The sequence below is a fragment of the Cynocephalus volans genome, chromosome X, assembly GCF_027409185.1.
Source record: "Cynocephalus volans isolate mCynVol1 chromosome X, mCynVol1.pri, whole genome shotgun sequence".
Taxonomy (NCBI): Eukaryota; Metazoa; Chordata; class Mammalia; order Dermoptera; family Cynocephalidae; genus Cynocephalus; species Cynocephalus volans.
This window is the reverse complement of record NC_084478.1, coordinates 33414846-33432188: the sequence shown is the minus strand read 5'-3', so window position 1 is coordinate 33432188 and position 17343 is coordinate 33414846. Positions and strand designations below refer to the sequence as shown.

The following is a 17343-nucleotide window of genomic DNA, read 5'->3' as shown; positions in this document are numbered from 1 at the left end:
ATTTGTGCTTAGCAGGAACTGATTTTTCGTAGTCCTATCCCTGATCATTAACTCAGTTTTTCAGGACAAAGGGATTGATTAAAGGTATTTTTGCACCTAGCTTTTTTGTGATGATTTTCTTTCACATAAATCAATATAAGCTTTAGTTCTGAGCATGATTTTATGAATAAAGATGTCCCATACCAGGGTAGATCTGCAATATAACGAAAAGACTGCTCCACATTTTAGTGAGAATCAAAATTATATCAAATGTAGCTGTGGTTCCCAAAGATATGATTTGTTTTAGTATTAAAGCCCCATGATAGTAAGTGCTTTCTTTCTGGATATTTCTCTTGAGAAGACTGGATCGTGGTGGAGAAGAGATGGAAAAAACTGACAACCAGGATTTAGTCTTCCACATGATACGTCCTGTACTTATCATTCTGAGAATTAGGTTAGCATTTTTTGGAATATAGGAAGGGCCAGAGAAGTATCTGTTCATGCAACTAATCTTTTTTATAAAGGGGAAATATCTAAACTGGATGCTTGTGCAAGGTCACACAGTGACTTGGGGAAAGTGTCAAACCTAAAACCTGAGATCTTCTGTTCAGAGATTGTCTGTTTCCCACCCACCCCCCACCACCCCCATGGATAAACTAATAAAAGGCATTTTGTTTCCTTGGTTTAGTATAAGTATATTGGACATTTAAAAAATCATTTCAAAAAGTGAAACAGCTGATAATATCTTAAATTGGCTGACCGAAAGCCTAAAATAATTTTAGACTGTAGCCAGTTTTAGTAGATTTTTTAAATTTCATATTTTTAATCAAATAAAGATAGCAAGCTCTGTGGAAATGGCTATTTTAATTATATTGCAAGTTCCATTTTAATTCTGTCAAAATTAAGGGTAGTATATACAAATTACCTTTAAAACTTAAGAATTTAATATGGATTATGTAACATTTTGACAGTGAATGGAGAAACACAGGATTTTTGTCCAGTAGTAATGGCTATTATTTCTGTTTCTTTTTTGTGTGTGTGTGACCGGTAAGGGGATCGCAACCCTCGGCTTGGTGTCGTCTGCACTGCACTCAGCCAGTGAGTGCACCGGCCATCCCTATTTAGGATCCGAACCTGCAGCCGGGAGCATTGCTGCGCTCCCCAGCGCTGCACTCTCCCGAGTGAGCCATGGGGTCGGCCCATGGCTATTATTTCTTTGATTTAATATGAGAGGGGTCCTCAAAAAGTTCGTGGAAAGATTTGTATTATCTTTTTATTCCATTTTCTACAAACTTTTTGAAGTACTCTCGTATATTTATAGGAACCACATTTAAAATTAATCATTTCTCACATTTTCTCCTTTGTTAACTATATACAAATATGCAGGCATGCAATTACATTAAACTAAAAGAAGTTTAGAGGAGGAAATGGCTAATCTAAATTTTCAAACCACTATTTTTAAGAGGTAATACATATTTTCTGGCATTTTATATTCAGGATAAGACAAAATGCTTTTCATAATACATTTTTTTAAAAGTATCAAAGCAAGAAAAGTGATAATATATGATTTCCAAGTTTTAAAGGACAGCTTTTTTAATCCTATGAAAGGAGAAGGAAAGTAATTCAGAACATGAAAGAAATGTCATTCTTTCTGTATCTCTTTCTTTTGAGAGCACCTGATATGCAGATAGTTAAACTGTTACATGAGGAATGAATGATGGGAGAAATACCTTCTCCATGAAAAGATGAGCCACACGTTTCTTTTTAGATAGTTCCCTTCATTAATGTCTTTTAAATAATTCTATTCACATAGAAGGTTTCAGCCCTATGCTTTTTGTTTTAAAGCAGAGTCTTATTTGTTATTACTTTGTCAGAGAAGCATTAATTCCCTGTTTCTATAATGAAAGAAGTAACTGGTAACTGGTTATGCTTACTGATATTGTGTGGTTTTAGAGGAAAATCACAGCAGTAGTTAGCTCTGGGAAAAGGACAAGGCAGATCTAGAACTAGCCTTGACAGAAATAGGAGCTAAATTTCTTAGGTTGGAAGCTATCTCAAAAGGCACAACAACTTCCATTATTGGGGGCTTAGAGGTAGAACAAATTGGATAACAATATGTAGCTTTGACTTGGACTTTAATGTACAGTTGAAGTGACTCTTGTAAACTCTTTGGAACCCAGATTTCAAAGGAACACAATAGGATGAATGAGGAGAGGACAAAGGGACCAGAAGATGGTAAAATAAAATGCTAGAAAGTGAATCTAAGAGCAGTTAAGCTGGACTTGTTTGATGGAATCTGCAAGAGGCTAGGGTTGGGAGGTAGAGGCCATTGCAGGCCATCAAGCCTTGGGACACTGGAATCTCTTTCCAGTGCTCTTGATAGGTGGTCACACCTAGACTGCCTCCAGTGGCAGGATGCACACTGACTCTGAGGCCGACAGTCCTTGACTTGTGGGAAATATGTACCCATAACCTTTTTACTGATTACAAATGAGAGACATGGTCCCTGTAAAAACCCCAAATACCTATATAGTATCAAAAAAGGGCAAGTACCCCAAGAGCTCACTGGTAACCTTATGTTGTAAGCATATAGAGACAGTTTTTTTGGTTTTTTTTTTTTTTTTTTTTTTTTTAAAGATGACCGGTAAGGGGATCTCAACCCTTGGCTTGGTGTTGTCAGCACCACGCTCAGCCAGTGAGCAAACCGGCCATCCCTATATAGGATCCGAACCCGTGGCCTTGGTGTTATCAGCACCGCACTCTACCGAGTGAGCCACGGGCCGGCCTAGAGAGACAGTTTTTTTGCTACGTATACTGCTGACTAAAACAGTCCATTTTTATTTTTTGAGGATATTATGTGTATTCTGCAGTTTTTCTCATTTAACATTTTGAATATCTATGTTAGTGCATGTGGATTAACCTCATTCTTCTTAAAGGTTGCATATGGTTTATACCAGAGATTGTCCAATATCTTATTGATAATTTGAGTTGTTCCCAGTTTTTGTGCTCTTACAAATCATAAGAACATCCATTATCTTGTCAGTTCTAATTACAGAACTTTTCTAATATTGGCCTGAAATCTTCCTCCTAACTTCCACTTATTGGTCTTGAAAACAGTTGCCATCTTTCTTCTGAGTCTTCTCTTGGGTTGAAACATTCCTCATCCATTTGACCATTCTTTTTTTGGATCCCTTCACTGTTTTCCAGATACAGTCTACTTTGTCAATGTCTACTTTAAAGTGTAACATTAGAACTGAACACTCTTAGTTGTGGTTTTACCTGAATAGAGAGGGTGGGATTGTTTATTCTTTTAATTCAGTCCATGATTTTATTAGCTCCTAAGGCTGCCATATCATGTTGTTAGTTCATATTGAGGATACAGTCAGTTAAAGCTTTTCATTTGGAGTTGCTGGATCCCTGAAGCATCTGATAAAAACCGTGAACTTCCTACCACGTCACCCTACCCCCCAAATGCATTAACACACAAATATTGCTGCAGTTTCAGGTGGTTCATGGGTCCCTGGTGCTTCTCTTTTCTTTATGATTAGACTTTGTTGATTACTTTGCTGAAGTTCTCTCATTCTCTATTACATTGTCAAAAATTAAACAGGAAACAGTAAGTTCTTGGCATTAGTTGGTGAGTCCATGCTGCCTCCTGGTGTGTAGTCCTTTCTTATTTTCACGTGCTAACTTTTTTAACAATCCTGGATCCACCTCAGGCTAACCAGAATGTAGTTCGGAAATCTGTTGGGCTTTTAGTCCTTTCCATTTTTCATGATTCCATGCAGATTACAGAAAGCAGTTAAGCAATCTTATCTGTGAAGACTCTCAGGATCCCAGAACATGATTTGTGAGATCGAATGACTTGAACTCTGTGAGAATAACTAGCTGGTTTTTCTTTTTTTTCCCCAGCCATCTTGGATTTAAGTTTCTTCTTGGTAATTGTATTTGATCCTCAGATTGGAAAGAATAAGATATTCTTAGCTGAGCATGGAAATAAAATAGGAGTAAGGCTGTTTCTCTTTGTTGTTTGTTAATATTGCATCAACCACTACATCCAGGGTGCCTTAATTTTTCCTCTACTTCTTTACTTTAACCTCTAAAATGCCATTTATTCAATATCTGGTACTTTGTAAAGTCACAGTTCATTTTGAGGCTTTAGCATTTTTACAACTCTATTTCACAGTCTACAATACTTGTTTTATGTGCCTGTCTTTCGTTGTTGTTGTTGTTGTTGTTTTACCATCTGTTAGTGGTTTTTTAACATCTGAATTCCAGAAAGCTCTCTGCAGCACATCAGATTTTTAAGTTACGTTTCCCTTTTCTTCCCCTCATCAGTGTATTTTGCAATTATGCAGCCCGCGTTATGCTTTTGAGAGCCTCTAAGCCTTCTGAAGCTTCCTTACACAGTTTTTGATCTTGGAATTGATCCTAATTTTCCTTCAAAAAAATTGAAATCTGCCTATCCAATATGTGCAGAATTCTCCTTCCTTTCTTTCTTAATCTCCAAACAACACGGCTGCTTTCTCTAAAGCATCCTCCTACTTGCATATTACCAATCATGTTTTATTAGTGAGCATTAGGTCCAAAGTAACAGTTTGTCTCATTTCTCCTCTACTTTCTAAAAGACCAAATTTTTACACAGACCAAAAGCATGTCATCAGATGCATTGATTTAAGCTGAGTGACACTTCATAGATGTCCCCTGGTCAGTAATAATAGCTAATAGCTAATATATTTGCACACTGCCACATGACAGGCACCCTACTAAATTCTTTCCACATAGATTATTTCACTTGTCTCCTATCATAGGGTTAGGAGGCATGGGTGCTATTGTTATCCCAATAATACAGATGAGGAAATGGGCTTAAGGATGTTACATGCCCAAGATCACACAGCTTGTGAGTGCCAAAGTCAGAAATGTCCTAAATCGGCTTCTTAATCACCATACTGGGCTGCTTGACATGGTGCTTAATTACTATGCTGGACAAGATTCCATTACTTGAAAACCTGTGTAGCTCTTAGACCACTGGCTGTGCACAGTAGGCACTTAAATATTTAATTTGAGGTTTATGATTCTTGTTGATTTCCAGGGTATTGCCTTTTAGCTCCTACAAGTCAATAAGCAAAAGATGAGAAAAATTGGTAAGGCACACTAATAGACAATTCATAGAAGAAGTTAATGGAAAATGAAAATATGAAAAGATGCTCATTCTTATGAATGAAATATATTTTTGATGGCTTTAGGAGACCTATTTTTTAAATGGCAAGAACTCTTTTTCTGTTTACAAGTGATAAATGAAAAACAAAGAATGCAAAAATGTTTGTGAAATTCCAGAAAGAATCACTATTAACACAAGCAAGCATACACAAAATTTTATTTATTTATTGGGGTAATACCAGAGTACTGTTGCTTTTGAATATATTGTGAACATCATTTCATGTTAATAAATACTCGATGATGTTATCTTTAATGGCTGTATAGTATTCCATTGTTTCTCATAAGAGATCGAAGCTCAGTTTGTTTCCCTGGTTCATCACTTTAACTTTTTATGTGTGAAATAAAAGTAGAAAGGGGGGCCGGCCCGTGGCTCACTCGGGAGAGTGTGGTGCTGATAACACCAAGGCCCCGGGTTCGGATCCCATCTAGGGATGGCCGGTTCGCTCACTGGCTGAGCGTGGTGCTGACAACACCAAGTCAAGGGTTAAGATCCCCTTACCGGTCATCTTTTAAAAATAAATAAATAAATTAATTAATTAATTAATAAAAGTAGAAAGGGTAAGACCTCATATCTTCCTCATATTTTCCTTTACTGTATTATTATTTGCTTTATTGAAATTACTTGTTTACTATTATTCATTGTTTGCTGTGATTTCTTCCATAGTTATTATTTTGCTAGGAAGAATTAGGCTGGATATCCAGTCATTGTGACCCATATGTAGGATTCTTTTTAAGAACAATTATACTATCTTTTCTTGAGGGGGATCATTAGGCTCATTCACTGAATATGTTAAGTATTTTAATAAATATGTCATTTAAAGATTTTTTTCGAAAGGCTAATGGAAACTGTGTTGAAACATACTGGAAATTGCATGAGCTTTGGAGTAAAATCGTCCCGGTTCAAGGTTCAGATCCCAGCTCTATCAGATCTAGTTATGTAAACAATTTGGGCAACTCACTTAACATTACAAGCCTCAGTTCCTCAGTTTTCTTATCAAGAAAACAGGGATGGTTACTGCTCTCTCACAGGAGGAATAATTTAATATGAGGTGCACACGTAAAGCACCCAGTGCAGTAACAATATTAGTTTGCTCTCTTACATAGTTAGACAAGGGTTTCTCAACCTTTTTTGCGGCATTTACCCCTTTGCTAGTCTGGCAAAGCCCATGGAAGGATCCCTTCTCAAAATAATGATTTTAAATACATAAAATAAAATGCCTGGGATTACAAAGGAAACCGGTTACAGTCATGCATCACTTGATGAAGGGCATACGTTCTGAGAAATGTGTCGTTAGGTGATTTTGTCGTTGTGTGAATATCATAGAGTGTACTTACACAATCCTAGATAGTAGAGCCTACTATACACCTAGGCTATATGGTATAGCCTGTGGCTCTGATTACTGTTGTATATGCAGTCCATCATTGACCAAAATGTCGTTATGTGGCGCATGACTGTATATTGAATACGGTTATCAAAATACTTAAAAGCAAATATGTGGTGCTTTCTGTTTCAAATATTCTGTTGGACTAAGGTGGTATAAATGAATGAATAAAGAAAGAGATGGGAAGGAGGGAAGGAAAAAGAAAAGAAAGGAGAGAAAGCTCATAAATACATAACTCCTGGTTTTAACTCCTTCCCAAGCTGTCGCCCCAGATTTCCAACAGGCTCCTGAGATTTCCTTCTCAACATCCTACCAGCAACTCATTCTACCAGTGAAGATGAATACCTCTCCTAAACCAGCTCGTCTTCCCTGTTTTCCTGTATTGATATTGCCACTCTCTATCACCTCAAGTCTAAATCTTCAAATCACATTTGGGTCCTCGCTTTTTCACCCTATCCCTACTTCAAATCAGTCATGGACATCTGTAGATATTATCTCTACAATATCTAATTTCTACTATGCAAATTTAAGACCCTCTTATCTCATCCTGGTCGTATTATGATATAGGCTTTTTCTGCTTGGACTCCAGCTTCCTACCTCTCACAAAGTATCCTTTGAATGTTTCAAGCCAGTTTCATATGTTCTGTAATTTAAGTTCTGCAGCACTAACAGATGTGCCGTACAGCTTCATTCTTAATTGTCAGCGGACTGATTTACTTATTGGTAAATTTGTTTTTGTTTTTATTTTCCCAAATATATTCTAAGTTCTTTGAGGAAATGAACCACATCTTATACTTATTTTTATATCTCCCCATAGTGCTTAGCACAATACTTAAAAGTGCGTTATAAGATCTTGGTAGTCATCATAATTAGGTAGTTCCAGTTTCAAAAGCAAAAAGGAAAAAGTTTGATTTATTCTTGTCTACTGAATTATTACTGTAGGAGTTGATGATATCAGACCAAGTCTTTATGTCAAAAATCTACTGGGAATTTTGCATGTATTTAGATTTTCACTAACTCACTAAACTCCCCAAATTATTCAGTCAGGGCTGTTTTACAGTGTTACTTGGGGTTAAGAAAACTGCGGACATAGTTTCCACCACCATGAAGCCCTGTATTCATCCTCATAGTCCCCACTTGAAGCCCAGGGCCTGACATATAATAAATGCCTAATACATTTCATCAGATCAATTTCCTTCTGCCTGGAAATTACTTTGTGCCTGAAAAATAGCTTTCTTACTCTTAAAAGCTTGGGAATGTACATAGATTATTACAAATATAGCTTATAAAAACATATGATTTTAAAAAGCCTTGTAGAAAACAAAAAACTATCAGAAAAAACAGTTTTAGTAAAGTGGGCCTAAAATAATGTCCTGATTATCTTAGTGAGCTTTGATATTTTGTTTGCCATTGATGCTTTTTCTTTTGGTTAAATTCTTTTACTTGTATTCTTAGGTTAAAACATCAGAATTTTATAGATACTCCCGACAGCTGCGCTACGAAGTTGACCAAGCATTGAATTACTTTCAGAACGTTCACCAGCAGCCTTTGTTGGACATGAAATCAAGCCGCATCCGTTCTGCCAAACCTCAAACTACAGTATTCCGAGGAATGATTGGACATAGCATGGTTAACAGTAAAATACTTCTCTTAAAGAAACCAAGAATCTGGTGGGAACTGGAGGGCCCACAAGTACCTCTACGGCCAGACTGCCTTGCTATCGTCAATAACTTTGTGTTCCTGTTAGGTGGGGAAGAACTAGGCCCGGATGGCGAGTTCCATGCTTCTTCCAAAGTGTTCAGGTATGACCCAAGACAAAACTCTTGGCTGCGAATGGCAGACATGTCTGTACCACGTTCAGAATTTGCAGTTGGTGTGATTGGGAAGTTCATCTATGCTGTAGCAGGCAGAACCAGAGATGAGACTTTCTATTCAACAGAGAGATATGACATTACCAATGATAAGTGGGAATTTGTGGATCCTTATCCAGTTAACAAATACGGACATGAAGGGACAGTGCTCAATAACAAATTGTTCATCACTGGTGGAATCACCTCATCTTCCACCTCCAAACAAGTGTGCGTGTTTGACCCTAGTAAAGAAGGGACCATAGAACAACGAACCAGGAGAACTCAAGTAGTTACCAACTGTTGGGAGAATAAGAGCAAGATGAATTACGCGAGATGCTTTCACAAGATGATCTCTTACAATGGCAAGCTTTATGTCTTCGGTGGTGTCTGTGTGATTTTGAGGGCTTCTTTTGAATCTCAGGGATGCCCTTCCACAGAAGTGTACAACCCAGAGACTGATCAGTGGACCATCTTGGCATCCATGCCGATTGGTAGAAGTGGTCATGGTGTGACTGTGCTGGACAAACAAATAATGGTTCTTGGAGGCCTTTGTTATAACGGTCATTACAGCGATTCCATTCTCACTTTTGATCCGGATGAAAACAAATGGAAGGAAGATGAGTACCCTCGGATGCCCTGCAAGCTGGATGGTTTACAAGTATGCAACCTGCATTTTCCGGACTATGTACTGGACGAGGTCAGACGTTGCAACTAATGACATCTTTCTCCCCTGAAAAAAAACAAACAAATCATTTGTTTGTAAGAAAGTAGTTAAAGAAAAACCTCACCAGTTCTACTATCAAAGCCATTGGTCTAATATTGTAAGAATTTTTCATTCTTTGCTAGCATCTTCTTTTTTTTTCTTTTCAGTGGCCTCAAATTCATGCAATAAGTTAATTCTAAGTGCTAGCTCTTGAAACTACTTCCAGAAGCAGTTTAATGGAATGCTCCACTTATCTGGGAAGTTGATTTTCTGCTTTAAACATTTCTTTCAGATGTTAGTGTAGGAGTCATTCATCTTCTAAGAGAAGACCAGATAAGTGTCACTGGATGTGATTTCAGTCCCTATCTCTATCTGAAACCTTTTTGAACATTTATTTCAGTGTATTTCAGTCTGTTATACTTTTTGGTTTTATTATTTAAAAGTTTAAAACTTTTGACCTTTTTGCATGGCTTTTTGCTGAAAATGCAAAAATATAAATTTTCTATAAAACTAACTTTTTATATTCAAAACACTATTTCTAAGCTGCCTTCTCTTATCCGCATTGTGTTAGTGAAAGCATATCCATACTCGCATACATCCTATAAATATATAAGGCACATCCCTTTTATGCGTGGTTAGGATTCTATATTTTTAAGCTAGTGCACTTGCACACACGGTTCGCCATACTTGTTGAATTTTAGATGTAATGTCTTTTCATGTATTAACGTTTTTAGAAAGTTTAAAATAACTGGAGTCCTCATTTGGTATCAAAGTAGCCTATCTTCAGTCCATACTGATTCAGTAATATTTGAGCTCCTTATATTCCTGAAATGTGTGGATTTATGAAAACTAACATTTTATATTTTATTTTCAAAAGTAAACATTAGTGTTCCTTATCAGTGTATATCTTTTCGAAGATGTTTTTCTTTGCAGTCTGTTTAATGTTGCCCTGTTTTTAGTGAGAATCGGAGTGGTATATGACAAGCTCTGACCCTGCAGCGTGCAAGCACTTTTAAAGAGAATTTAGGTAATGCCAGACTCCTAAATAAAGGCCCCTTAAAAGTAAGTGCAACTCCCATTCTTTACATTCAATAAGGTTGCTGAATCTGTTATTGTAATGGAAGGTAGCAACTCTTAGAAAATTTGAGCTCAGTTTTGACTTAGAGGTAAGAAATAGAATTATAATGTTACTGGTTATATCTATTTGTTTATTTTGAGCAAAATACCCAGCGGCACTAGGGATGTAAGCCCCCAGTTTTTGTTTGATTTACTGAAAGCTACTAGCATGAAGGATAGTAACCACAAAGTTCAGAGTGGATGAAGAATAGCTGTTTAAGAGCATTTATAGTAAGTGATTTAGGATTAGCTGCACCTTTCAACTCTTTAGATAGAAAGGAAAAAAGATAGTTGACAAAATTAAGCAAGAATAACCTGGGAGTGGATCATTCAAATTGATGCCATTTTCTCATGAGTAGTCTATATCTGATACAGACTAGATCTATACTGGCAAAACCTGCCAGATCTTAGGATATTGGTGCAATATTGCAATGCCTTCTATATGGCTGCTGTTGTATAAATCTTGTAGTTTCACCTTTTTTTGTTGTTGTTGCTGCTGCTGCTGCCATTGAACATAAAATGGAAACATGAAGTTGTGGAAATGTGAAGACTTTGTTTTTTGGGTTTTCTTTTTTTGCAGTTCAGTTAGACGTAGTATGAAGTAAAATCTGATTCTAGAACTCCAAAATTGTTGGCATTTGAGTTTAAGAGACAGGTACACAAGTAGCTTTTGGAAAAGGAAAAACATTGGCATTGGTTTCAGAAATCAAGTTAATAATAATATTCTTTTGTATGCGAGACTTAAATTTTCATTAAGTGGTTCTATCATTTACTTACAGTTTCTAAAAATGCAATTCAGTATCTTGTTTCCCATGGTAATATGGGTAAAAGTCTTTTTCTACATTTAAAAAATATTTTTTAATTAGCCATTTAATTTTTTTCTAATACAATAGTTCATTTAGGGTTTTGTGTGTGTGCCGTCTTGATTTTTTTAAAATGTGTTCATTATTTTCCTCATTGATGTCTTTTGCTGGAAAAGACTGGGAAAGAGCCATCAGACAGGGTACCCATATCAAAGGCTTTACACTCCAGTGGTGGTTTTCTTTAATTGCTTAGATATGACTTCATAGCCCTAATTAAGATAACATCTAGGCAGACAATTGAATATTCTTGGCCTTCTATTTTAAAGACACTAAGTCAAGATCAAAGTTCATTTTTTGTAAAATTCGTGAAATCTTAACTTGATCTAACTCTGGGTTCAGTTTCACACAAGTCATGTCTGACCTGATGTTAGCTGTAATCAGTTTTGAGCTTTAAGAATAGTTGCTATTGCTTGGGTTCTGAATGTATGAGAAAACTCTTCTGTTTATATGTAGTTTTAATTTAGGTTATTTTAAAACCATGATTAACGTACATTCCCTTTTAAAATTATGGTTTAATTGCTGCAAGAGATTTATTTTTGTTATACTATAAACCTATGGAAAATTTTTTCATAGAATTTTTTCATGGTTTTTTTGTGTGTGCTTCATTTGAAACGGTTTTTGTTTATATACATTGTGCTCAAAATAGTAGTTTCTAAAAAATTCAGTAAGAAATTTGAAACTATACAGTGTAATTGTTGTGATCTTTATGTGTGTTGTTTTCACTTCACATTTTAAATGCCAGACTTCACAAAAATAGCTGATCTTCATTAACTGCATCTTAATTAGAACTGATTGTTCTCTTCCATGTCTTTGACCTTCTAAGTTTTGGTTTTGAAGAAAATCCTTGCACTACAACCTTTTCATAAAATTCAAGATTCCCACATTGAAGGTTTTCTATTGGAAGAAATGCTACTGGTTTTTAAAAAGCAAAGCTTAATTAATAGAATGATTAGCTTTCCTTGAGACAGCTTTCTCTGTGTCCTCGTAACTCTGCTCTGTGTGAGTGTTACTATCATTTGTGAAATACTGACTGAGCCCTTCACTGATCTTTTCTAAAGCAGCACATTTGGACACCTCATTCTGGGAAGCCTGCTTGAGTCATAGTAAATGACGCACATTTGTGTAGGGAGAAATGGTAAAAATGGAGACTTTTGTCTTAATTACATGAAACTAAGCTTTAAAATATTTTATAACAAATTATTTGAGCTGCATAATCTAAACATGTCAGACGTTCAGTGAGACTATTTTTATATATGTATATGTGGGTGTAGGTCATAACATTTCAGTTTATAATATAAGTTGTTATTTCAGTTTATAAGCTATCTCTCAGAAGAGACTAGCTCTTTTGAGAATACATAATTTAAAGTTTTAGACTGAAGTAAAATACAACATAGATAATAGTGTAAATTAGATATAATTGAGGGCTATATGGCAGTGAAACTGCTAGTGCCAGTTTTCTTGTTTGCCTGTTATACATTTTTGATTTTTTTTTTTTTGTATTCTGAACATTTCTAGAGAATCATACATTTGTTCAACTGCATTTAGAGTTGGTTTGGGAATGAATATCTTCTAAAAAAAAGATTTATCTTAAAAATGAAAGTCATGAAAAATTAGAGTTTATAAAGTTAAATATTCAGTAGGCATAGACTGGAATAGATAAATTCATGGAAATCATATCCTTTCAGTATACCAGTATGATTTCAATATTACATGAGTAACATTGAGAGAATGCCACAGTTTTGTTTCCCTTAATATTCTTGGATTTTCTTTTTACATCTTCGGGAACAACTGCATTAAAAATTTTATTAATCAGTATACCAGTAAGGATTAGGTGTTAGCTTTCTGAAGGAATGTTCCAGCGAGGTGATCGGAGAGGTTATTTTCTACCTAACTTGTATATGCTCTATACCTCTTGGGCATACTTTGTCTATAGAAAACTATTTTGACCTTTAGGTACATTTTGGGCCAGTAGTCAAATAATCCTAGGGCCGATATAAAAATCTTAGAATAATTTAATGTTTGCCTTTTATACCTGTTTTGAAAGCCTTTACATTTTTGTCAGGTAATTTTTCCCAAGCCGTGGATGTAATCTATTCAAACATGTTTATGCTATCCGTTCTGTTTTTAAATTGAAAAAAATGTTAAAAGTGTTTATGAAGAAAAGTTTAAAATAAAATATTTTTAATCTTTAAAATATACTTCTTTATCTCTGATTATTTACTATCTTTATATAATCTATCACTTTCAAAGTCAGTAATGACTTGATTAGCAGTATGCATTTTGTTTTCCTTCAACATGCTAAGGAATTGCCATGAAAATGTGATTTCTACCAATGCTTTCAGCCACAGGTTCAAATGAGAGCATTAGAGAGAAATTATTTATACTCTTATATGCAATGGAAACTTCATAATGAAGCCAAGTAATTATAGTTCCACTAACAGAGTTTTACAGTTTTGCAGAGTGGAAATATAGAACTGAGAAAAAGCATTTGCGAGCCTCAAGCCTTAGTTTGGTGAGTTTTAGATTTCCCTTAGCGTTTTTGATTCATTGTTCTTAAAGGCATTTCTGAAATTAGGCAATAGGCAGAGGCCTTGGGTATACATAGGTACATGTGTGCCTTCCATCAAACGGACTCCTAAGAAACCTCAGCAGGATTCCCAAGCACCTACATACTCAAACCACCTTTCCAGCCTCTTTCTCCCATCACCTCCTATACTCCATTCTGCTGTGATCTTTATATGTTTTCATTTCCAGTTTCAAATTACCTGCCTTTCTTTCCCCTTCCTTGCTTGTTAAAGTCCAGTTATTTGCAAAGCCCGTGTCAAATGCTCCCCTGAAACTTGTGTTATCTCTTCCATTGAATTAATTGCCTCTTCTACACTCAACATGCTTATTGCTCTTATTTCACTTCATTTTGCATAATAGTTGGGTATAATTCTTTCTCCACAACTAGCTCATAGTCTCCTTGGGTAAAAGGACTTCTTTTATTCTTCTTTGTACTCTCATAGCCAGCATGATACTTTGTATATACAGTAGGCACTGAGCTAAATGTTTATTGTAGCATATGACAAGTTCCATATAAGTTATAGACAAATACTATAGGTATTCGGATAGGGGAGATATTACATTCCCCAGGGTTTTTGACAGTATTTTCTTCTCAGTCTGCGTACTCCTTGCACTATCTCATCCACACCTTCAGCTTCACCTACAAGTTTTATTCTGCTACGTCAAATCTGTATTTCTCAACTCAGAGTTTCAGCCATCTCCTGAACATCTCTCACATGTTTTGGAATTTAAAACTGAAGTACAAACTGGAAGTACACACCTGAATACATTATCTCCTCCCAAAACTGCCCCTTGTCCTGTATTGCTTGTATGATTACGTGGCTCTCCCATTGCCTGTGATTGTTCAAGTCAGAAACCTGGGGATGCCTCTCTCCCTCTTTACCCCAACATCTTAGTTCATCCAAGTTCTATCACTTTAAACTCTCAACTGCCCTCTCCTCTCCCTCCATACTGCCCTAGTTCAGGCCCTCATCATTCTTGCTGGACTCCTTCTGGAGCTTTCTTTCTGAATACCTCTATAATCCTTTTTCTATACTGCTGCCAGAGGGAGCTTTGAAAAGGTAAATCTGATCCTAAGATTCAACAGCCTTTAATAATTCCCCTTCACCCTGAAAATAAGATTCAAACTCCCTAGTGTGCCACATGAGACCCTTCAAGTTTTGCTCCCTTTGACCTGCTCAGTCCCTTTTATACCCTATAGTCTAGCTATGCAAGCTAATTGGAGTTGCTGAATAGGCATGTTTTCCTCAAGCCTCTTGGCCTCCGCACATGTGTTTCCCCTCTTCCTTTCCTGGTTAACTTGTTCTTTGTCGCCAAGAGCCAGCTTGGGCATCATGGCCTCTATCAAGTCTTCTCTAACCCCTTGGACCAGGTTAATGCTGTCCCCTTGGTCTTACCATAGCACCTTCTGGATACATAGACGCCACCTCCTCTGACATAATTATAACTGTCTCCTCCATCCCACCCTTAATGGTACTCTTTGAGGGCAAATAGTGGGTCTTTTTATTTTCCAGGAGTCTAACTTAATGTCTGGCACATGGTAAGTCCTTCTTAATAAAAATAGAACCCAGAAACTTGGAATGTTACCAATGAAATACTCCTGGTGAGGAGAGGGGTAGCTGTATTAGAGAGCTTGATTGTCTTCCACAATTGACCTCCCTGAGAAATTTCCCTCCATTCCTTTCCACTACCACTACTCCCATGTCTAGAAGGTTGGTGCATACAGCTATCACAGCTGTGAACAAATACTTCCCTAACATCTCAGTATTCCTGATCCAGGCTGAAAACATCAAGTAAAACAGACCAAAGGGTGTTTTGCAGAATGTTAATCCCTTGAAATGTTCTGGGGTGGAGGGTGGGGGAGTGTTCAGTGGTCACAATAATCCTGGGAAACACCATGTATCTTTTCTCAGAGAATCTCAGTAAACATTAGATTATTAAAGGCTCTGAGAAGTCCTGCTGCTTGTTCATTTTGATTTTGTTTAGCTCAGCGTAAACCAAACATTTGACCACTGAGCTTTTTTTTTTTCATGGAATATATGTGATTCATGAATGCTCTTGAAAAAGCCTGGCTAAGGAATAACTGAAAGAAAACAAGCACAGAGGACCACTAATTCAGGTACTCTGGTCTACAAAATAGGACATCCTCCTGCAGGTCCAGTTAGTTTCTAGACCGAAGTCAACATTTTGCCAAGGTGACATTACCTTTGGGATTTCACATTGCAAGGGAGATCCTGCCTTCTCCCTGAAGGAGTAGGATGAATTTGTGTAATTAATTTGTACAATTTTTATGGTTTAAGGAGCAGGACTTCCAGAATGGCCAAGTAAGGAGCTCAGCAAATCCTCTACCTAAAAAGCAATGATAAAACTGAACAAACTTGTCAAAAATTTTTTTAAGACTGTGGAAATTGACCAAAGGTATATAATAAATTGAGCATTTATTCAAGAAAATCCACTGAACATCAGTAAGAACAATGGGAGTCTGTGATGTTTTAGCCTGGGGCTGCACCCATCCCATCTCCCCTCCTCCCCAGGATCTGTGTCACAGAAGTTCTACCAGGGCTGTGGGAGGGCCTGACTATCTGGAGCAGAGTATGGAGAATCTCGTATCTCAGTGTGGACAACATTGCAGCTAGCCTGAGGTTTCAGTAGTGATTGGGGCTAGCAGTAGACTGGCAGACAGAGCAGCCAGCAATTTAAAAGGAAGATCCTGGGAATGACACAAAGTGGGCCTTGGTGAGATCCCACATTATCCCTGCTGGTCTGGAAGGCTGTGCTCATGCACAGGGCTGTGTGCACCCAAGGAGAGATCTAAGAGGGCCCCAGCAAGCTACTTGTCCCTGGCTGCATGTGAAGCCTTGCAAACACAGAAAATAAAAGCTCGAATAGACTTGGAAACTGCTCAGATTGTGAATGTACTTCCCAGGCCACACGCATTCATCAGCAAAGGGTTGGTGCCTTACTCAAGGTGTTTAAGCACAACTTCTGACCAATCACTGGCTGACCACTAAGCTATGCCAACTCAGGGGCAATCCCTGGGAATCAAGCTTTAAAATAAAAACATGAATTAAAAAAACCCAAAAAACCACAACTGAGCAGAGACATCAGCGGCTATACTAGGGAGGGGGAGAAGAGGGAGGGGCATAGATGTCATAGAATTAGTCCAGGCAAATCACTAAACAAACAGCAAACCAAAAAAACAGTAAAAACTATGGCCTGCTGGACTGGGGGTGGAGGAACACAGGATCCAGATTTGCTGCAAGATATTATCTAAAAGAAACAGGACATGCAAAGAGACAGGAATGTGTGACCCATAGACAGGAAAATAAGGAGTCAATAAAACCTCTGAGGGATGAGAGTGTAATGGAGATCAGTGAAAGTTATAGTGTTGTATTCTGTATTTTCACATACAATTTTATTAGAAACAATTTAATAAGCCCTTAAAATTTCTTGGAAAATATTTTTAGTGATTAGTGTTCTATAATATGGCTAAACTGATATTTATCTAACCATGTGAGACATATTGTAACCATAACCACATTGTGAGGCATTATATGTTTTAAAAGTTCTTTTTTCATTTGATTAATCTATAGTATCTGCACTTCTGATTATTTCCTTAATATAGTTTTCTAAAAATGGAATTTAAAAAATGAACTATTTAAAGT

General features: G+C 36.8%; 1 protein-coding gene across 1 annotated transcript in view; it reads left to right on the top strand.

The window, feature by feature from the left end:
* KLHL15 (kelch like family member 15) overlaps positions 1 to 9295 on the top strand; it is a 32759-nt gene extending 23464 nt beyond the window's left edge. The window contains exon 3 of the mRNA XM_063083951.1: positions 8037 to 9295. Within this exon, the coding sequence (XP_062940021.1) occupies positions 8037 to 9146 (1110 nt within the window). The 3' untranslated portion in view covers positions 9147 to 9295. The remainder of the gene's footprint in view (positions 1 to 8036) is intronic.
* Positions 9296 to 17343: the final 8048 nt, after the last annotated feature.